Source organism: Pelecanus crispus, chromosome 29 (genome assembly GCF_030463565.1).
Source record: "Pelecanus crispus isolate bPelCri1 chromosome 29, bPelCri1.pri, whole genome shotgun sequence".
NCBI classification, from domain to species: Eukaryota; Metazoa; Chordata; class Aves; order Pelecaniformes; family Pelecanidae; genus Pelecanus; species Pelecanus crispus.
Window position 1 is genome coordinate 1,066 of NC_134671.1, and position 19,190 is coordinate 20,255.

Sequence of the window (19,190 nt, forward strand, 5' to 3'; positions counted from 1 at the left end):
CTCGCCGTACGGCGGAAGCGCGGCCGCGCGGGGGAGCGCATTGCCGGACGGACCCGCCGGAAGTGACCCCGCCGCCGACCGGAAGTGGGGGTGGGGGCGGCGGTGGGCGCTGCACCGGGGCGGCGGCGGCGAGAGCGGCCCGGCCCTTCCCGGCGCTCCCCGCCCGCAGCGGGGCCTCGGCGGCGGCCGGGACCCCCACCCGCCCCGGGGCACCGATCCGTCCGGCTGGGACCATGGCGGAGGCGGCGGACAGCGGCGGCTGCGGCACCGCTACTGTTACCGAGACCGGCGCCGCCGAGCCGGTGAGGGCCGGGGGCGGGGGGCTATGGATACCGGGGAGGAGCCTCTGTATACCGGCGGTGTGTGTGTGGGGTATGGATGCCGGGGGAGCGGCCTATAGGTACCTAGGAGGGGCTATGGATGCTGGCGGGGGGGGTATGGATACCGAGTAGGGGCCTATACGTACCGGGGGGGGGGGGGGGGGGGGCTATAGGTACCGGGGAGGGGCTAGGGATACCGGTGGGGGGCTGTAGGTACTGCGGAGGGGCTAGGGATACCGGGGAGGGCCTATGGCTACGGGGGCGGGGGGCTATAGATACCGGGAAGAGGCTATGGCTACCGGGGAGGGGCCTATAGATATCGGGGGGGGGGGAGGGGGCTATAGATACCGGGAAGAGGCTATGGCTACCGGGGAGGGGCCTATAGATATCGGGGGGGGGAGGGGCTATAGATATCGGGAAGAGGCTATGGCTGCCGGGGAGGGGCCTGTAGATACCGCGGGGGGAGCTATAGAAACCGGGAAGGGGCTATGCCTACCGGGGGGGGGGGACGGGGGGACGACGACGACACGCTATAGCTACTGGGGAGGGGCTATGGCTACCGGGGAGGGGCCTATGGCTACCGGGGAGGGGCTATTGGCTACCGGGGAGGGGCTATGGCTACCAGGGAGGGGCTGTGGCTACCAGGGAGGGCTGTGGCTACTGGGGAGGGGCCTATGGCTACCAGGGAGGGGCTATGGCCACCGTGGGCTATAAGCTCTGGGGGGTATAAACACCCAGGGGTCTACGGCCGTATGGGGGTGACGGGAGTGGGGACAGGGACGGGGTCAGGGCCGTGACCGGGGCTGTGGTGGGACGGGGTTGGGGACAGGGACGGGGCTGGGGATGCAGATGGTGCCAGGGGACGCGACCAGGGCTGCTGAGGGACGGGGGTTGGGGACATAAATGGTGCCAGGAGACGTGACTAGGGCTGTTGAGGGACGGGGTTGGGGACAGGGATGGGATTGGGGGCACAAATGGTGCCAGGGGACACGACCAGGGCTGTTGAGGGATGGGGTTGGGGACAAGAATGGTGTCAGGGGACAGGGACGGGGCTGGGGACACAAATGGTGTCAGGGGATGTGACCAGGGCTGTTGAGGAACAGTGTCAGGGGCCAAGGACAGCGTTGGGGACACAACCAGGGCTGTTGAGGGACGGGGTTGGGGACAGGGATGGGGTTGGGGACACAAATGGTGCCGAGGACACGACCAGGGCTGTTGAGGGACGGGGTTGGGGACAGGGACAGGGCTGTTGAGGGACAGTGTTGGGGACAGGGATGGTGTTGGGGACAGGGACAGCACTGGGGACACGACCAGGGCTGCTGAGGGACGGTGTCAGGGGACAGGGACAGGGTTGGGGACAGGGACAGGGTTGGGGACACGACCAGGGCTGTTGAGGGATGGTGTTGGGGACAGGGATGGGGTTGGGGACACGACCAGGGCTGTTGAGGGACAGGGTTGGGGACAGGGACGGAGTTGGGGACACAACCAGGGCTGTTGAGGGACGGGTGTCAGGGGACAGGGACAGGGTTGGGGACAGGGACGGAGTTGGGGACACAACCAGGGCTGTTGAGGGATGGTGTCAGGGGACAGGGATGGGGTTGGGGACACGACCAGGGCTGTTGAGGGACGGTGTTGGGGACAGGGACCACATTGGGGACACGACCAGAGCTGTTCAGGGACGGTGTCAGGGGACAGGGACAGGGTTGGGGACACAACCAGGGCTGTTGAGGGACAGTGTCAGGGGACAGGGACGGGGTTGGGGACACAACCAGGGCTGCTGAGGGACGGGGTTGGGGACGGGGCCAGCACTGGCGACACAACCCGGGCTATTTGGGGACAGCGTCAGAGCCCGCAGGCGGGGTCCCCGGTGTGTGGGGGGGGTGGCGGTGGTGGCTTTGCCCGCGGTGTCACCGCGCCGGTGACGCCCCCGTCCCCCCCCTCGCCAGGAGAACCGCAGCCTGACGCTGAAGCTGCGCAAGCGGAAGCCGGATAAGAAAGTCGAGTGGTCGAGCGACACCGTGGACAACGAGCACCTGGGCCGCCGCTCCTCCAAGTGTGAGTGGCCTTGGGGACACCCCTGTCCCCCCCCTTGGGGACATTTGTGGCCCCTAAACCCCCCCCCCGTCCCCCTCCCCCAGGCTGCTGCATCTACGAGAAGCCGCGGGCGTTCGGGGAGAGCTCGACCGAGAGCGAGGAGGAGGAGGAAGAGGAGGCACCGAGGCGGGGGGGCGAAGGCTGCGGCCACCTCCACTGCGTCCGGGGACATAAACGGGGGCGGGGGGGGACGCCGGGGACCGGGGGGGGACCCCAAGTGTTGCCCCCCCGGGCCCCCCACCCCTATGGAGCACTGAGCCCCCCCATCCCCACCCCCAAATATTGACTCTGGGCTTGAACCCCCCCCCCCCCAATCACCCCCCCAATCAATTTGGGGGTGACCCCCCCAATATCGATGGCTAAGCCCCCCCATATCCATGCCTGACCCCCCCCCAAGCTCCTGAGGACCCCCCCCAAAAAATCACTGCCTCAGCCCCCCCCCCAAAACCAATCCCCCCCAAATCACCCCCCCCAACACCACCTCCCACCCCCCCCCCAAATCCTGGCTCGCTCCCCCCCAGCCCCCCCACGCACCCCAGTGTTGGGGGGGGGGCATTTTGGGGTCTCCCCCCCCCCCCTTCCATGGCACCTGTGGGCATTAAAGGTGGCACCGCTGCGACCGCTGCCGTGGGGCTCGGGGGGGGCCGGCGTTTATTGGGAGGGCGTCAGCGAGGAAGTGGGGGGGCTGCTTTTGGGGGGCTCCCCAGCCCCCCCCCCCACCCCCGGGGGGTCCCTTCGGGGATGGGGGGCGCGGGGGGGTGGCGGCGTCGGCTCGGAGCTGGGCCCCCAGGCTGTGGGGAGAAAGGGGGGGGGGGGGGTGTCACCAAAAGTGGGGGGCAAATGTGATGGGGGGGGACACAAAAGGGAGCAAATTTGGGGGGGGCACCCCTGGAATGTGGGGAGAGGTGGCCCCAAGGGGGAAGATGCCACCAGCCTGGGGTGGGGCCCCCCCAGGGAGGGACAAGGTGTCACCAAAACAAGCGTCACCCCCCCAAAAATGTCACCCAGCCGGATCGGGCCCTGCCCTGCACGTGAGCCCGGATGCCTGGGGGTCCCCTCCCCCCGCCCCCCCCGAGGTCACCCGGGGTGTGGTGACACCTGCCCCTCCCCCCCCCGCAGGGACTTCGGGCATCCGGGCACGTGAGGGCCCCCCCCCCGGCACCCCCAAAATGCTGGGGGGCCCCCCCGGCACCCCCGGATCGGGGCCCAGACCCCTGAGTTGTCATTGTCGTCCCCCCCCCAGCACCCCAAATTCCCCCTGTGTCCCCCCCCAGGCCCCTTCAATTCCCCCCCTGGATGCCTGGGTCCCCCAGTTCCCCCCCAGCCCCCCAAATCCCCCCTAGACACCTGGGTCCCCTAATTCGTCCCCAACTCCCCCCAAACACCTGGGTCCCCCAAGTCCCCCCCAACTCTCCGCCCCCCCCCCCAAATTCCTGGGTCCCCCCAAATTCCCCCAGTTCACCCCCCAACTCCCCCCCCAGACACCTGAGTCCCCCCCAAATCCCCCCCAAACTCCCCCCAGACGCCTGGGTCCCCCAGCTCCCCCCAGTTCCCTGGGTCCCCCAACCCCCCCCCAAAATCCCCCCCGGATACCTTGATCCCCCCCAAATCTCCCCAACTCCCCCCAATTCTTCCCCAGACACCTGGGGTCCCCCAAATCCCCCCAATTCCTCCCCAGACACCTGGGGTCCCCCAAATCCCCCCCCAAACTCCCCCCCGGACACCTGAATCCCCCCAAATCTCCCCAAACTCCCCCTGGATGCCTGGGTCCCCCAACTCCCCCCCCCAAACTCCCCGCCAGACACCTGGATCCCCCCAAATCTCCCCAACTCCCCCTGGATGCCTGGGTCCCCCAACTCCCCCCCCAGACACCTGGGGTCCCCCAAATCTCCCCAATTCCCCCCCAGACACCTGGGTCCCCCAAATCTCCCCAACTCCCCCCCGGACTCCTGAATCCCCCCAAATCTCCCCAACTCCCCCTGGATGCCTGGGTCCCCCAAATCCTCCCCCAGACACCTGGGTCCCCCAAATCCCCCAAACTCCCCCCTGGACACCTGGATCCCCCCCAAATCTCCCCAACTCCCCCTGGATGCCTGGGTCCCCCCAACTCCCCCCCCCAGACACCTGGGGTCCCCCAAATCTCCCCAATTCCCCCCCAGACACCTGGATCCCCCCAGATCTCCCAACTCCCCCTGGATGCCTGGGTCCCCCAATTCCCCCCCAGACACCTGGGTCCCCCAAATCTCCCGAACTCCCCCCCTGACACCTGGGTCCCCCAACTCTCCCCCCCGGCCACCTGGGTTCCCCCCTTTACCTGCAGCGCTGCGGGCGGCGGGGGGGGCCGGGGGTTCCCCGAACCAGGCGCTGGGCGATGCGACTCTCCACGGCCAGAGCCACGGGGGTACGGAGGCGGCGAGGGGCGCAGGGCAGGCGGCACCGCGGGCAGGAGAAGGCAGCGGGGGGCTCGCCGGGGCGGGCAGCGGGCAGGCAGCGGCGGCAGCAGCTGTGGTTGCAGGCAAAAAGGACGGGGTCCCGTAACGGGTGCCCGCAAGCCGAGCACGACGTTTCCCCGGGCTAGTTGGGCCAGCGGGCCCCGTTCCGGTAGCCCCGAGGGGGTCATGGCGTGTGGGAGGCGTGTGGCAGGCGTGTGCGAGGCGTGTGAGAGGCGGGGGGGGAGGTGTGGGGGACGGCCCACACGTGGGTGATGGCGGGGCGGGGATGGGGAGGGACGCGGATGGGCGTGGGGACACGGAGGGATGGGGAGGGAGGGACACACGTGGCCGTGGGGACACGCAGAGGGACATAAAGGGACACGGAGGGGTGTGGGGACACAAAGGGACATGGAAGGGACACGGAGGGACGTGGGGACATAAGGGGACATGGAAGGGACACGGAGGGACGTGGGGACATAAAGGGACACGGAAGGACGTGGGGACATGGAAGGGACACGGAGGGATGTGGGGACATAAAGGGACACGGAAGGGACATGGAAGGACATGGGGACATAAAGGGACATGGAAGGGACACGGAAGGACACAGGGACATAAAGGGACACGGAAGGGACACGGAAGGACAGGGATGGACGCAGGCACAGACACAAGGACGCGGAGGGACGCAGACGATGTGGAAACGCGGAGAGGGATATAGGGACATAAAGGGACGCAGACACAAGGACACGAAGGACGGACACGGAGACAGGCAGAAGGACACGGATGGACGTGAAGACAAGCGGAGGAAGACAGATGGACGTAGGGACACGCAGAGGGACAGACATGGGGACACGCGAGGGCACACAAAGGGACACGGACGGACATGGGACACACAGACATGCAGGGACATGGACCCCGGGATGTGCACAGTGCCAGGGACACGCGGACAGAGGGACACGCGGACAGAGGGACGCAGCCCTGCCACACGCCTGCACCTGCTGCCGCAGAGCCGGATCCGGCTGATGCCGGGAGCCCAGTTCCGTGGTGCCGGCGAGCCGGGCCGCCACGGAGCTGGATGGCAAGGAGCAAGCGGTTGGTGGTGCCAGAGAGCCGGATCCCAGCGCTGCCAGATGTCAGGAAGCCAAATCACGGCGGTGCCAGATATCGGGGAGCCAAATCCCAGCGCTGCCGGATGTTGGAGAGCCAAATCCCGGAGGTGCCAGATGTCGGAGAGCCAAATCCCGGAGGTGCCAGATGTCAGGGAGCCAAATCCCGGAGGCGCCAGATGTCAGGGAGCCAAATCCCAGCAGTGCCGGATGTTGGAGAGCCAAATCCCGGAGGTGCCAGATGTCAGAGAGCCAAATCCTGGAGGTGCCAGATGTTGGAGAGCCAAATCCCAGAGGTGCCAGATGTTGGAGAGCCAAATCCCAGAGGTGCCGGAGTGCTGGATATCGGAGAGCCACAGCCTGTCTGTGCCAGAGCGCCAGATCCTGGCAGTGCTGGATGTCCAAAAGCCAAATCCTGGTGGCGCCGGATTGCCAGAGCCTGGCAGTGCTGGATGTCGGAGAGCCGAATCCCAGCAGCACTGGATCACCGGATCCCAGAGGTGCCAGATATCAAAGAGCCAAACCCCGCAGCGGTGCCAGAACAGTGGATCCCGGTGGTGCCGGTCATTAGAGAGCCAAGCCCCAGCAGTGCCGGATACCAGAGAGTGAAATCCCGTCTATGCCGGAGCGCCGGATCCCAGCAGCACCTCGGAGCACCAAACCCCAGCAGCGCCGGAGCACCGGATCCCGGCGCTGCCAGATATCACCGAGCCAAGCCCCGCCGGCGCCGTTCACCCCCCTCACTCCCAATCCGTAGGCGAACGGATAACGAGAGGTGCCGCATTTTTCCTACCGGCACGGATACCGGGATAAAAAAGCGGCCAAATCTTTTCGGTGAAAGTATCAGTGAAAGTGTAAATGTGGGAGCGATCGGTGACGTTATAAAAAGCCACTTTCCCGGCTTCGTAGTCCACGAAGACCCCCCACGCGCTTGGGCTTCACCCGCACCGTCAGCGGCGTGAAGGGGGTGGTGGTGGCCGCGTATTTATCGCCGTTCCAAAGCCGTACCCGCCAATATCCCGTTTCCGGTAACGGCGTTAATTCCCCTTTCCGACTCACCGAATCCTTACAAACACCGAGAGCCCAGTGGGTTTTATCGCCAACTTCCACCTCCCAGTAGTGACGACCGGAGGTAAAACCCTGTGCCGCCAAAACGCAGGGGTAGATGGTGAAACGTCGCGGGGTGTCGGGTAAATCCCGGGGTCGAACTTCCACGAAACGAACGCTTTTCCGATCTTCCGATAAAACCAGGTTGGGATGCGCCGTGTCCGGATCTAGCGTCACCTCGCCTGGACGGCAACACCAACGCGGTGGTGGTGGGGTGGGGGAGGCGGAATTTAGAGGGTGGGGAGCGCAGTGGGGAGGGGGGTGCGAGGCGGGGGGGTTCCTCACCGATGAGGCGCCGGGTGATTTTCCGGAGGGTGAAGTATTGCCGGGGAAAAACTGCAGAAGTTTTTTTCCAACTCGATGGGGATGGAAGCCGGCTCTTCCAGCGGTGCCGCCGCCGCCTCGCACCTGCCAGCAGCCCCGGGGGAGGTGGGACGCGCCTACCGCCGCGTCCCCAAATCCCGCTTTTTCCGCCCCAAAATGGAGCCCGGAGAGCGGCACGGATCACCCGCGCGGTTCTTACCTGGCCAGGGTGTCCTTGATGTCCTGAAATAGGGAGAAAGCGGGGAAAAAAGCGGGGTTCGGTGCACTTAGATCCGCCCCCAAAGTCGATCTCGGGTGGGATCGGTCCCAGCCGTGGGGATCCCAGCCCTGATCGCCGCTGCCAGCACCGATCCCGGCCCCCGGCAGCAATCCCAGCCCCGGGAATCCCGTCCCTGGCCACGGTCCCGACGCTGACCCCCGTTCCCGGTGGCGATTCCATCCCCGACGCCGATTCCCTCCCCAGTAATCCCATCCCCAAAACCAATCCCGTTCCTGGGGATCCTCTCCCCAAAACCAATCCCATCCCCAAGGGCAATCCCTGGCAATCCCATTCCCAAAACCAATCCTGACCCTGCCGATCCCATCCCTAAAACCAAGCCCATCCCTGGCGTCAATCCTGGCCCCAAGAGCGACCCATCGCCTGGGATCCCATCCCCAAAACCAATCCCGTCCCCAGGGATCCCATCCCAGGTATCCCATCCCCAGGGGTGATCCTGTCCCCAAATCCAATCCTATCCCCGGGGGGCTCCCGTCCCCAAAACTGATCCCGTTCCCGGCAGTTAGCCTGTGTCCAAAACCGATCCTGTCCCCAAAACCAATCCCATCCCCAGGGATCCCATCCCCCAAACCAGTCCCATCCCTGGCAATTTGATCCCCAAAACCAATCCCATTCCCAGGGGTGATCCCGTCCCCAAAACTGATCCCATCCCCAGGGATCCCATCCCCAAAACCAATCCCATTCCCAGGAGCAATCCCATCCCTGAGGATCCTGTCCCCAAAACCGATCCCTTCCCCAAAACCAATCCCATTCCCAGGAGCGATCCCATCCCTGAGGATCCCGTCCCCAAAACCGATCCTGTCCCCAGCCGCAAGCCTGTGCCGGGCCGTCCCATCCCTGGCACCGATCCTGTCCCCAAAACCGATCCCGTCCCCAGCCGCAAGCCCGTCCTGGGCCGTCCCCTCCCTGGTGCCGATCCCATCCCCAGCGGTGATCCACCCGATCCCGATCCCGCCCTACCTTGAGCATCTCGGCGCCCGACTGCAGACACTTCTCCTCCAGCTCGGCCACGAGGGCAGCCAGGACCCGGCGCTGCTCCCCGAGCCGAGCCAGGTTGGCCTGGAGCCGCTGCAGGATCTCGCGTTCTTCCTCCTCCAGCCGCTGCAGCAGCAGCCGCTCCTCTTCCTCCAGCAGCTGGTGAAGCTCCTCGAATTCCCGGGCGATGCGTTCCCGCCGCAGAGCCACCTTCCTCTGCCGGGATGGGATGGGAAAAGGCGCCGGTAAGCACCGGGAGTTGCCAGAATCTCCTCGGCATTCCCCGGCAACCGTCAACCTGCCTTCAGCTCGCTCGGTTTCTTCTCTTCTTGCGCTCGGCAGCCGGCGACTGCTTCCAGCTTCCGCTCCAGGGGCTCCAGGCAGCGCTGCAGCTTCTCCTGCCAGGGGTAGAGACACACCTGTCCCGAATCCCTCCTCCATCCCCAAATCCCTCCTCCACCCCCAAATCCCTCCTGTGCCGGAGCTGAGCGGACGGCGACCATGGGGAGAGGGTTTGGGGCCAAGCCCCCACCGCGAGGAGCTGGGAACGGGGATGAGCCAAAGCCCAGTTCCCTCCCTGGATGGTCTTGGGGAAGAATTTGGGGCTGAAAATGGAGATGGGGGAGAGGTGCTGCCCAAAACGTCTCCGCAAACACCTTCAGGGAGAGGGTTTGGGGCTAAATCCCATCCTCAGGGGCTCTGAAACGGAGATGAGGATGAGCCAGAGGGGAAATCCCTCCAAAAACAGACTCAGGGAGAAGTTTTGGAGCTGAAAACGGAGATGGAGACTAACAACAGCCAAAAAGCCTCCACAAACAGCCCCGGGGTGGAATTTGGAGCTAAACCCAAGATTTGAGGATGTTTTTCACTCCTCCCCCGCTTCACCCCGTGAAGATTTCGGTCTCCCCCATTCCCCCCAACCTTATACTCGAGGGCCGCGTCGTCAAGGGGGACGAGGGCGTGGGCGCGATGGGCGTGGGAGATCTCGCAGAGCAGGCAAACGGGGGCTTGATCGTCGCGACAGAATCGAGCCAAAGCTTGACCGTGAGCTTGACAGCGACTCTCTTCCCCGGCTTTCCGTTTGGCACCGCGAAGCTGCCGGGCGGCTTCTACCATGTTCCCCAGTTGGCGATTGGGGCGAAGGGCGCGACGGCGGGAGGTTTTACGGCAGACGGGGCAAGGGAAATCGCGCGCCAGCTCAGCCCACCAGCGGGTGATGCAGCGGCGGCAGAAATTGTGGCCGCATTCGATGATGACGGGATCTTGCAGGTATTCCAGGCAAACGGAGCAGCTCGCTTCCACCTGCAGCGTCTCCAGGGGGTCGGCGCCCGACATGGCGGCGCTGCTGTTGCCCTGCCTAAAGTTTTTGGGGTGACGATGGCTTGGTTCGGGGACGATGGGGAAGGTTTGAAGAGGTTTTTTGGGGGGAAAAGAGCTTAAATCGGTTAAAGCACTGCGGTGGTTTTAGGAAGAACGCGGCGCGGCGATGCGGGTTGATGGCGGGATCGGGGAGGAAACAGCTCCGTCAAGGGAATGACGTGGGTTTGGCGCAGAGCAATGCCGAGGCGACGGCGCGGCTTTGAAGCGGTTTTGGGGAGAAACCAGCTGGATTCTGTCGAGGCGATGACGTCATTTTGGTGCCAAGCGGCGCGAAGGCGATGGCGCAGGCTTGAAGTGGTTTCGGGGCGAAAACAGCTTAAATCCGTCGAGGCGATGAGGGGGTTTTGGTGTAAAGTGACGTCAAGGCGGCAGCACGGTTTCTAAGAGGTTTTGGGGAGAAAAAAAGCTCAATTCCATCAAATCGATGACGTCGTTTTGGCAGGAAGCGATGCCGAGGTGCTGGCGCCGTTCCCAAGGGCTTTTTTTTTGGGGGGGAGAAAACAGCTGAATTCAGTTAAAACCGCCACGGCGCCGGGCCGTTTGGGGCCATTTTGGGGCCTTTTGGGGCCGCAGCGGGAGATCCTATAGGGGAGAATCTGCCCTCGGCGGGGTCCCCTATAGCACAGGGTCCCCTACAGCACAGGGTCCCCACGGAGGAGACCCTATAGGGTGGCCCCTATACAGGAGTCCCTATAGCAGAAGCTCTGGGGGAGCCCTATAGAGCAGCCGCTATAGGATAAGCCCTGATGTATGGGGAATCCCCCAGCGGGGGAGCTCCATATTGCGGCCCCTATAGAGGACTCATCACGGGAAGAGGCTCGAGAAGAGATTCTCCATAGGGATGGCGTCCCTATAGGGGTGCCCCTATGGAAAAGGAGCCCATAAAGCAGATGCCCGTTAGGGAGGGGCCGTGCCAGCGGCCCTATAGGAGAGGCCGATAGAAAAAGGCGACGCATAGGGGCCACGCCCCAGAAAGGTGTCGTTCTGGGGTCCCTATAGGGTAGGGGCCTATAGGAAGGGGCCCTATAGGGGAGGCCCTGCGAGGGGAAGCTGTTCCGGGTTGCTATAGGGGCCCCTATAGGGGTCACCCCCGAGGGAGGGGCCGTGCCGGGGGCCCTACAGGCGGCTCCCGGCGACCCCCGCCCCCACTCACCGCCGCTCGCCGCCGCGCCGGGGCCAGTGCCGGAAGTGACGCCTTCTCCCGGCGCCGGAAGTGACGAAACGCTGCCGCGCTCCACCCCCCCAACCACCACCTATTTGGCAGCGCGGGGCGGCCCCGCCTCTCCGGCGGGGGGGGGGCGCGACCAATGGGGAGCGTCGGCCCCGCCCCCTCGGCGGAGGCGCGGCCAATCGGGGCCGGCATGGCGGCGCCGGTGCGGGACCGCGAGGCGCTGCAGCGGCTCAGCTTCCTCTTCCAGGTGGGCGGGGGGGGGGGCCGGGGGGATATAGGGGGGTACGGGGGGGATATAGGGGGGTACGGGGGGGGATATAGGGGGGTACGGGGGGGGGACCGGGGGGGATATAGGGGTCCGGGGGGAACCCTGGGGGGGGATATAGGGGGGTACGGGGGGATATGGGGGTCCGGGGGGAACCCTGGGGGGATACAGGGGGCTGTGGGGGGACCGTGGGGGGGGGATATAGGGGGGTACGGGGGGATATGGGGGTCCGGGGGGAACCCTGGGGGGATACAGGGGGCTGTGGGGGGACCGTGGGGGGGGATATAGGGGGGTACGGGGGGATATGGGGGTCCGGGGGGAACCCTGGGGGGATACAGGGGGCTGTGGGGGGACCGTGGGGGGGGATATAGGGGGGTACGGGGGGATATGGGGGTCCGGGGGGAACCCTGGGGGGATACAGGGGGCTGTGGGGGGGGATATAGGGGGGTACGGGGGGATATAAGGGTCCGCGGGGGATGTGGGGGGACCGTGGGGGGGGATATAGGGGGATATGGGGGTCCGGGGTGGATATAGGGGACCACGGGGGACCCTGGGGGGGATATAGGGGGGTACAGGGGGAATATAGGGGGCTGTGGGGGGATATAGGAGTCCGGGGGGGACCCTGGGGGGATATAGCGGGGTGATATGGGGGGCTGCAGGCGGGATATAGGGGTCCGGGGGGACCCTGGGGGACATAAGTGGGTATGGGGGGGGATATAGGGGTCCAGGGGGGACCCTGGGGGGATATAGGGGGCTGTGGTGGGGATATAGGGTACCGGGGGGGACTCTGGGGGGACATAGGGGGGTATGGGAGGGGATATAGGGGTCCAGCGGGGACCCTGGGGGGGATATAAGGGTCCAGGGGGGACCCTGGGGGGGATATAAGGGAGTATGGGGGTAATATAGGGGACCAGGAGGGGCCCTGGGGGGATACAGGGGGTATGGTGGGGATGTAGGGGTCCAGGGGGGACCCTGGGGGGATATAGGGGTCCGGGGGGGGGACGGGACACCCTGGGGGACATAAGAGGGTATGGGAGGGGATATAGGAGTCCAGCGGGGACCCTGGGGGGGATATAAGGGGGTATGGGGGTAATATAGGGGACCAGGAGGGGCCCTGGGGGGATACAGGGGGGTATGGTGGGGATGTAGGGGTCCAGGGGGGACCCTGGGGGGACATATAGGTCCAGGGGAGGGACCCTGGGGGACATAAGGGGGTACAGGGGGATAAAGGGGTCTGGGGATAACTGTGGGGGGAGATATAGGGGGGTATGGGGGCGATATAGAGGTCTGGGGGGGGGATATGGGAGGGGATATAGGGGACCAGGAGGGGCCCTAGGAGGGATATAGGGGGGTTGGGCTGAAGGGGGACAGGGAGGGGCTCCTATGGGGCTGGGGGCAGTGGGGGGGTCTGCAGCCGTGCCCCCCTCTCCCCCAGGCCGCGCACTGGGTGCTCCCCCACAGCCCTGCCCTCGCCCGCTTCTACTGCAGCACCCAGCGGGGGGCCGCCCGCCGCCTCGTCCTGCGCATGTGAGCTACGGGGGGTGGGGGGAGAGCTTGGGGGGCTGCCCCACGGCAGGGGGGGAGGGCTCTGACACCCCCCCACGTGTGTGTCGCCCCCCCAGGGCCCCCTCGGTGAAGCGCGTCGGTGTGCCGCCGGTGCTGTTCCCTGCTGCTGCCCGGGGCCGGGGGCTGCCTGCGCCTGCGGGGTGGGTCTGGGGTACCCCCCGGGGAGGTGGGGGCACCTGGGGGGGATGGTGGGGGCACCTAAGGGGGGATGGCGGGGGCACCTAAGGGGGGATGGCGGGGGCATCCATGGGGGGGCGATGGCGGGGGCATCCATGGGGGGGGCGATGGCGGGGGCACCCACGGGGGGGGGGGGGGAATGGCGGGGGCACCCAAGGCGGGGGGAATGGCGGGGGGAATGGCGGGGGCACCCAAGGCGGGGGCTGGGTACATGATCCTGGGCAGGGGGGAGGGGCATGGGAGAGCTGTCTCAGGGGAGGGTGGGGGGAGGGAGCACCCCCCCGGGCGCCTGGGTCCCCCCCAGGGGTGGGCAGGGGCTGAGCCCCCCCCCCCGGTCCCCCCCCACAGGGGGAGGGCAGCCCCGCACCGTCCTGCGCTGCTGCAGCTGCGGCCGCCGCCGCCGGTACCTGTGCAGGCAGGAGCTCCGCCCCCGCGGCCAGGCCACGCCCCCTGGTCAGTGAAGGGGTGGGGCCTGAGGGGAGGGGGCGGGGCCTGGGGAGAGGGGCTTGGCTTGGGAGGCAGGGCTTGTGTGCAGGGGCGGGGCCAGGAGGGAAGGGGCGGGGGCTTGTGTGCAGGGGCGGGGCCAGGAGGGAAGGGGCGGGGGCTTGCATGCAGGGGGCGGGGCCAGGAGGGAAGGGGCGGGGGCTTGCATGCAGGGGGCGGGGCCAGGAGGGAAGGGGCGGGGGCTTGCATGCAGGGGGCGGGGCCAGGAGGGAAGGGGCGGGGGCTTGCATGCAGGGGGCGGGGCCAGGAGGGAAGGGGCGGGGCCAACTTAACCCCAGCCATGTTAATTGCAGATTGAAGCTGATTGGGTGTAGCTACTACTGGGGTGGGGCTAAATCCAAATAAGGGCAGAGATGGGTGGGGCTAAGGAAGGGGTGGGGCTAGCTGGTAGTGCTGTGACATCACTCCCCCAGGCCCCGCCCCAGAGAACAGCGCGGCATAATCCCTACCCAGCGACAGTGTGGCAACGCAAGCTGCGATTGGTCCTTGCAGAAACTGTTTTTAGCCAATGAGAAAACGCCGACTGCAGAAATAAACCTGCCTTTATTCCATATATGGTATTAGTGTGATGGTATGGCACCGAGCCTCTGATTGGCCCATCTCTCTGAGGGGCGGGGCTAACACTCATCCTCTCCCAGCAGAGCAAAGGGATTGGGGGCGGTGCTGGCAGGGGGCGTGGCCTCCCCAGGCTCCGCCTCCTCGCCGCTCTCGCACTCTTCCTCCTCCTCCTCCGAGCTCGACCCCTCCCCGGGGGGGGCAGAGCCCCGGCCGCCCGCGTCCCCCCCGCTCCTGCAGCGCCGCCAGCGCCGCCGTCTCGGGGTGCTGCTCCCACAAATCTGGGCGTGGGGAGGTGGGAAAGGACACAGTGAGAGCACCCTGACATCCCAAAATCCCTCCCCGTCCCCCCCCCCCCCAGGGGGAGGGGGCTCACTCACCCTTTTGGGCGGCGTAGCCGGGGGGCCGCAGGCAGAGGCGGAGTCGCCCCTCGGCCGCCAGCCGCAGGATGCTGTTGGCCGCCCGGTAGACGTCGTTACGAGCCGCTTTTGCCGTCTTGTAGCCTCGCTTCTCCGCCCAGGCTGAGGAAAAGACCCCCCCCCCAGCGATTTAAAACAAAAAATTACACCTAATTTTGAGCGATTTAGGCCCGAAAGCGCCGTACCTTCGCAGATGTCCCAGGCGGTCCAGCCGGCAGCGGCGCTGGGCGGTCGCAGCTGGAGGAGAGGCGGCAGCGGGATTCGGGAGGCCAGGTAGCCCACGGCCGAGTAGGGCTCCTGCAGCTGCGAGATGGGGTAGACGCCCGCCAGCACCTTTGGGGGGGGGGGGACGACAAGTGGGGTTCAGCAGGGGCGGGGAGGCTCCGGGAGGGGTGGGGGGTGGCACCCACCTGCAGAGCCGGGGGGGCGCGGGAGGGGAAGACGAGGCCGGGGCAGTCGCAGAGGCGGACGTGGGGAGTGAGGAAATGAGTTTGGAAATAGCGGGTGCGGCCGGGGGCGCGGGAGACGCTGACGGCGCTGCGCCCCACCAGCGCATTCAGCACCGAGGATTTGCCCGCGTTCGGGAGGCCTGCGGGGAGAGGGGGGAGGGCTCGGGTCACGCCCCCTCCCAGAGGCCACGCCCCCAGGCCACACCCCCCGAGCAGGTCACCCCACACACACCATCCCATTGACACCCATTTCACTTAACACAGTGGGCACAGACACCCCATAAGCCACGCCCCTGCTGGCAGGCTCCGCCCCTACCACCTGGCTCCTCCCACAAGCCCCACTGCTTTGGGGCAAACCCCCTTTGCCTCCTGGCCACGCCCCCTGGGCAAAGCCCCACCCCTCCCCACCAGGAATAACACCATAAGCCCCACCCCTGCCACTTAGCCCCACCCCCTAGATAAGGCCCCACCCCTTCCTGTTAGACCCCACCCCCTGCATGAAGCCCCACCCTACTGCATGAAGCTCCTTCCCCATCAAGCCCTGCCCCATGCTTGACTCCACCCCTTTTGCTGGCCCCGCCCCCTCAGGGCTCCATAGCCCCACCCCATGTAACAACCCCAGGCCAGGCCCCACCCCTCCACACTAAGCCCCGCCCCTCCCCATCAGCCATTTCCCTCTAAGCCCCACCCATCACTTAGCTCCACCCACTGCTTGACTCCACCCCTTTTGCTGGCCCCACCCCATGTGATACCCTGGGCCAGGCTCCGCCCCTCCACGCTAAGCCCCGCCCCCAGTGCTAAGCCACCCCCTTCCCCATCACTCATTTCCCTATAACCCACACCCCTGTCACTTAGCTCCACCCCCTTTTGCTGGCCATGCCCCCTCAGGGCTCCATAGCCCCACCCCATGTGACACCCTGGGCCAAGCCCCGCCCCCCCGCGCTAAGCCCCGCCCCTCACCGACGCAGCCCAGGGTGAGGACGCCATGGCGGTAGCGCTCCCACTGCCGAGGGGCCACCACGGGGCCGTCGCCGTCCTCGTCGCCCGCTTCCTCGCCGTCCCCCACCTCCTCCTCCTCCTGCTGCTGCTCTTCCTCTTCCTCCTCCTCGCCCCGCGCCGCCGCCCTCCTCCGCCCGCTCCAGCCGCGCTCGCCAGCTGCTCAGGTCCACTGCGACCCCGCCGGTGGGTGATTGGGGGGGCACCCAGGGGATCCCCAGCACCCAGGGGATGCGGGGAACCCCCCCAGCACCCAAGGGCATACAGGGGACCCCCCTGCAGCACCCAAGGGAATCCACCCAGCACCCAGGGTATATGGGGAATGCCCCCCCAAGCACCCAGGGTATGCGGGGACCCCCCCCCAGCACTCAGGGGAACCCCCCAGCACCCACGGCATGCAGGGGACCCCCCCCAGCACCCAGGGGAATCCACCCAGCACCCAGGGCATATGGGGAATGTCCCCCCCCAGCACCCAGGGTATACGCAGAACTCCCCCCCAGCACTCAGGGGAACCCCCCCAGCACCCAGGGCATGCAGGGGACCATCCCCAGCACCCAGGGGAACCCACCCAGCACCCAGGGCATATGGGGAATGCCCCCTCCAGCACCCAGGGTATATGTGGAACTCCCCCCCAGCACTCAGGGGAACCCCGCAGCACCCAGGGTATGCAGGGAACCCCCCCCAGCACCCAGATTATGCGGGGAACTGCCCCCCAGCACCCAGGGGAACCCCCCAGCACCCAGGGCATGCAGGGGATTCCCCCCAGCACCCAGGGGAACCCCCCAGCACCCAGGGTATACGGGGGACCCCCCCCCCCCCAGCACCCAGCGCATATGGTGGACCTCCCCCCAGCACCCAGTGGAATCCCCCCAGCACCCTGGGCATGCAGGGACCCCCCCCAGCACCCAGGGGAATATGGAGGAATCCCTCCCCCAGCACCCAGGGAAATATGGGGGAATCCCCCCCCAGCACCCAGGGGTGTCCCCTCAGCCTTGGTTGTGCCCCCCCCCCCCCAGTTCACCTACCCCACCACAAAGCCAAGCAGGGTCCACCCCGTGCAGGGAGCAGATGGGAGACCCCAGCCCAGCCCATACGTCCCCACCCGCAGCACCCATGGGTGCCCCGCCTCACCTTCTCCCCCCACGATGCTCTCGCAGGCCTCCAGCAGCTGCCAGGGTCCCACAGCTCGGCTCCAGCCGCCCCCCCGCCTCTGCCGCCGCTGCAACCCTGGGGGGAGAAACGAGGGGGGTCAGGACGCCTGGGTGCCCCCCCATCCCGCGCCACCCCCACCGCCTGGGTCCCTACCAGGCGTGGGGCCATGTCGGGGGGCGGAGGTGAAGGGCACGACGCGGGCGGCGGGGAAACGCCGGCGCAGGAGGTGGCTCCAGGCGGTGGCCACGGCGGGGGAGGTCAGGTCCACTTTGTTGAGGATGAGGATCAGGCCCTTCCCCAGCTCCCGTGTCACGTGGGCCGCCAGCGCCGGCGGCACGCTCAGCGCCTGGCGGGGATACGGGGGGTCAGCGGCGGGCTGGACGCATGGGTGCCCATCCTAGACGCATGGGTCCCCGCCCCAGCCGCCTGGGTCCCCGCTGTACTCACTGGGTGCCGGGCGTCGGTGATGAGCAGGATGACGTCGGACATCTCCAGCACGCGCCAAAGCTGCCGCCACGTCTGGAGAAGGACGCGCGGTGACCCCCTTGTCCCTTAAACCCTCCCCACCGCGTCCCTGTCGTCCCCCCCATGCCTCCTCTCACCTCCAGGTTGTGCTCGAAGGGGGCCACGTCCCCCCCGTCACCGTCGCTGGCCCCTTCCTCGGCCCCCCCGGGGCGCTGGTCCTCCCGAAGGGCTCGGAGGAAGGCGCTGAAAGCCGCCTCCTCCCGCACCCGCAGCTCTTCCGGGCTCATGGCGAAGCTCCAGGGCGGTCGGCGAGGAAAGTCCAGCCCTAGTATCCAGCAGCCTGGATCCCACCGGCCCTGGGACCCTCCTCCGGGGGCCATTTACCCCTCCTGGGGCCACCTCCCTGCCCCCACGTACCTAACTACGCTCTTCAGCCTCCGCTCAGCCATTATTCGCCTCCCCCTTCAACCCAATTTACCCCTAGGTAATAAACCAGACCTTCTCCGGGGGTAATTCCCCCTCCCCCGGTTGTTAGCTCCCCCCCCGCGCTTAATTCCCCCTCTTCTCTGCTTCCTTCCCCCCCAAACCACTGATTTCCCCGCAGCATCTGCCCCTCACCGGGGCCGTAGATGGCGTCAGGGTCCAGCTCAAGGGCGGTCTCGGGCAGCAGTTCCACCAGCTCCTCCTGAGCTCGGCGCCGGCGTCGCGCCAAGGCCTCGGCCCGCGGCCCCCCCAGCTGCAGCCGGAACCTGCGGGGTACCGGGGGGCCTCACGTAGACGCCGGGGTCCCCGCCCCAAGCCCGCCCGGCTCCCTCCATCCCTCCCGGCTACCTGCCGGGGTCGTGGCGGCGGGGAGGGGGAGCCGGATCCCCCGCTTCGGCGGGGACCACATCGCTGCCGCCCCGCTCCGCGCTCCCGCTGCGGCTGCCCGGGCCCGAGTCCGGTCCTGCCGGGGCATCTACGGAGAGAAAAAGAGGACGGGGCTCAGGGCCCAGCCGGCCGCCGCGGCGCTCCCCCGGCCGAGGCTGCGGGGAGGGGGGGGGCCCGGCCCGGCCCCACTCACCGCCCCGCTTCCGTTCGCGCCGATCGCGGAGCTGCTGCTTCTTCCGCTTCGCGCTGAACGGCCGCTTGCGGGGCATGACGGGAGGTCACGTGCCGGGGCGGGGCCGGCGGCGGCCAATAGGAGCGGGGGAAGGCGGGGGGGAGGTGGGTATGGCAGGAGCCAATGGGAGGGCACATCGCTTCACAGCGGGGGCGGGACGGATGGGCGAGAGAGCCAATGGCAGGAAAGATCACCTGGTGGGGAAAGGCCGAACGGGGAGGGAGCCAATGGGAGAACAAGTTACCACAGAGAGGGGTGGGGCGAACCCGCGCCAGCCAATGTGAGGAAGACTACCCGCAGAGGTGGGGCGGGACGAACCCGCGCGAGCCAATAGCAGGGAAGATCACCTCAGAGCAC

At 67.2% G+C, this 19,190-nt stretch overlaps 3 protein-coding genes across 3 annotated transcripts; 1 reads left to right on the plus strand and 2 right to left on the minus strand.

The window, feature by feature from the left end:
- The first annotated feature begins 233 nt into the window (after positions 1 to 233).
- On the plus strand, positions 234 to 2,700 carry PPP1R11 (protein phosphatase 1 regulatory inhibitor subunit 11). The gene is made up of 3 exons (XM_075725294.1): positions 234 to 302; positions 2,267 to 2,375; positions 2,459 to 2,700. The coding sequence occupies exons 1-3, from the start codon at positions 234 to 236 to the stop codon at positions 2,698 to 2,700; spliced, it is 420 nt and encodes a 139-aa protein (XP_075581409.1).
- Positions 2,701 to 5,928: 3,228 nt separating this feature from the next.
- TRIM39 (tripartite motif containing 39) lies at positions 5,929 to 10,003 on the minus strand. Its single transcript, XM_075725348.1, is given in 8 exon segments — positions 5,929 to 6,872; positions 6,874 to 7,238; positions 7,342 to 7,390; positions 7,392 to 7,464; positions 7,580 to 7,602; positions 8,618 to 8,848; positions 8,935 to 9,030; positions 9,554 to 10,003. Coding segments are annotated over 8 exon segments (1,434 nt in total). The 5' UTR covers positions 9,968 to 10,003; the 3' UTR covers positions 5,929 to 6,689.
- Positions 10,004 to 14,286: 4,283 nt separating this feature from the next.
- On the minus strand, positions 14,287 to 18,870 carry GNL1 (G protein nucleolar 1 (putative)). Its single transcript, XM_075725362.1, is given in 13 exon segments — positions 14,287 to 14,477; positions 14,479 to 14,531; positions 14,631 to 14,771; positions 14,855 to 15,002; positions 15,080 to 15,258; positions 16,079 to 16,241; positions 16,243 to 16,286; positions 17,246 to 17,612; positions 17,714 to 17,785; positions 17,869 to 18,056; positions 18,350 to 18,480; positions 18,563 to 18,689; positions 18,795 to 18,870. Coding segments are annotated over 13 exon segments (1,854 nt in total). The 3' UTR covers positions 14,287 to 14,312.
- Between the last annotated feature and the right edge of the window lie 320 nt (positions 18,871 to 19,190).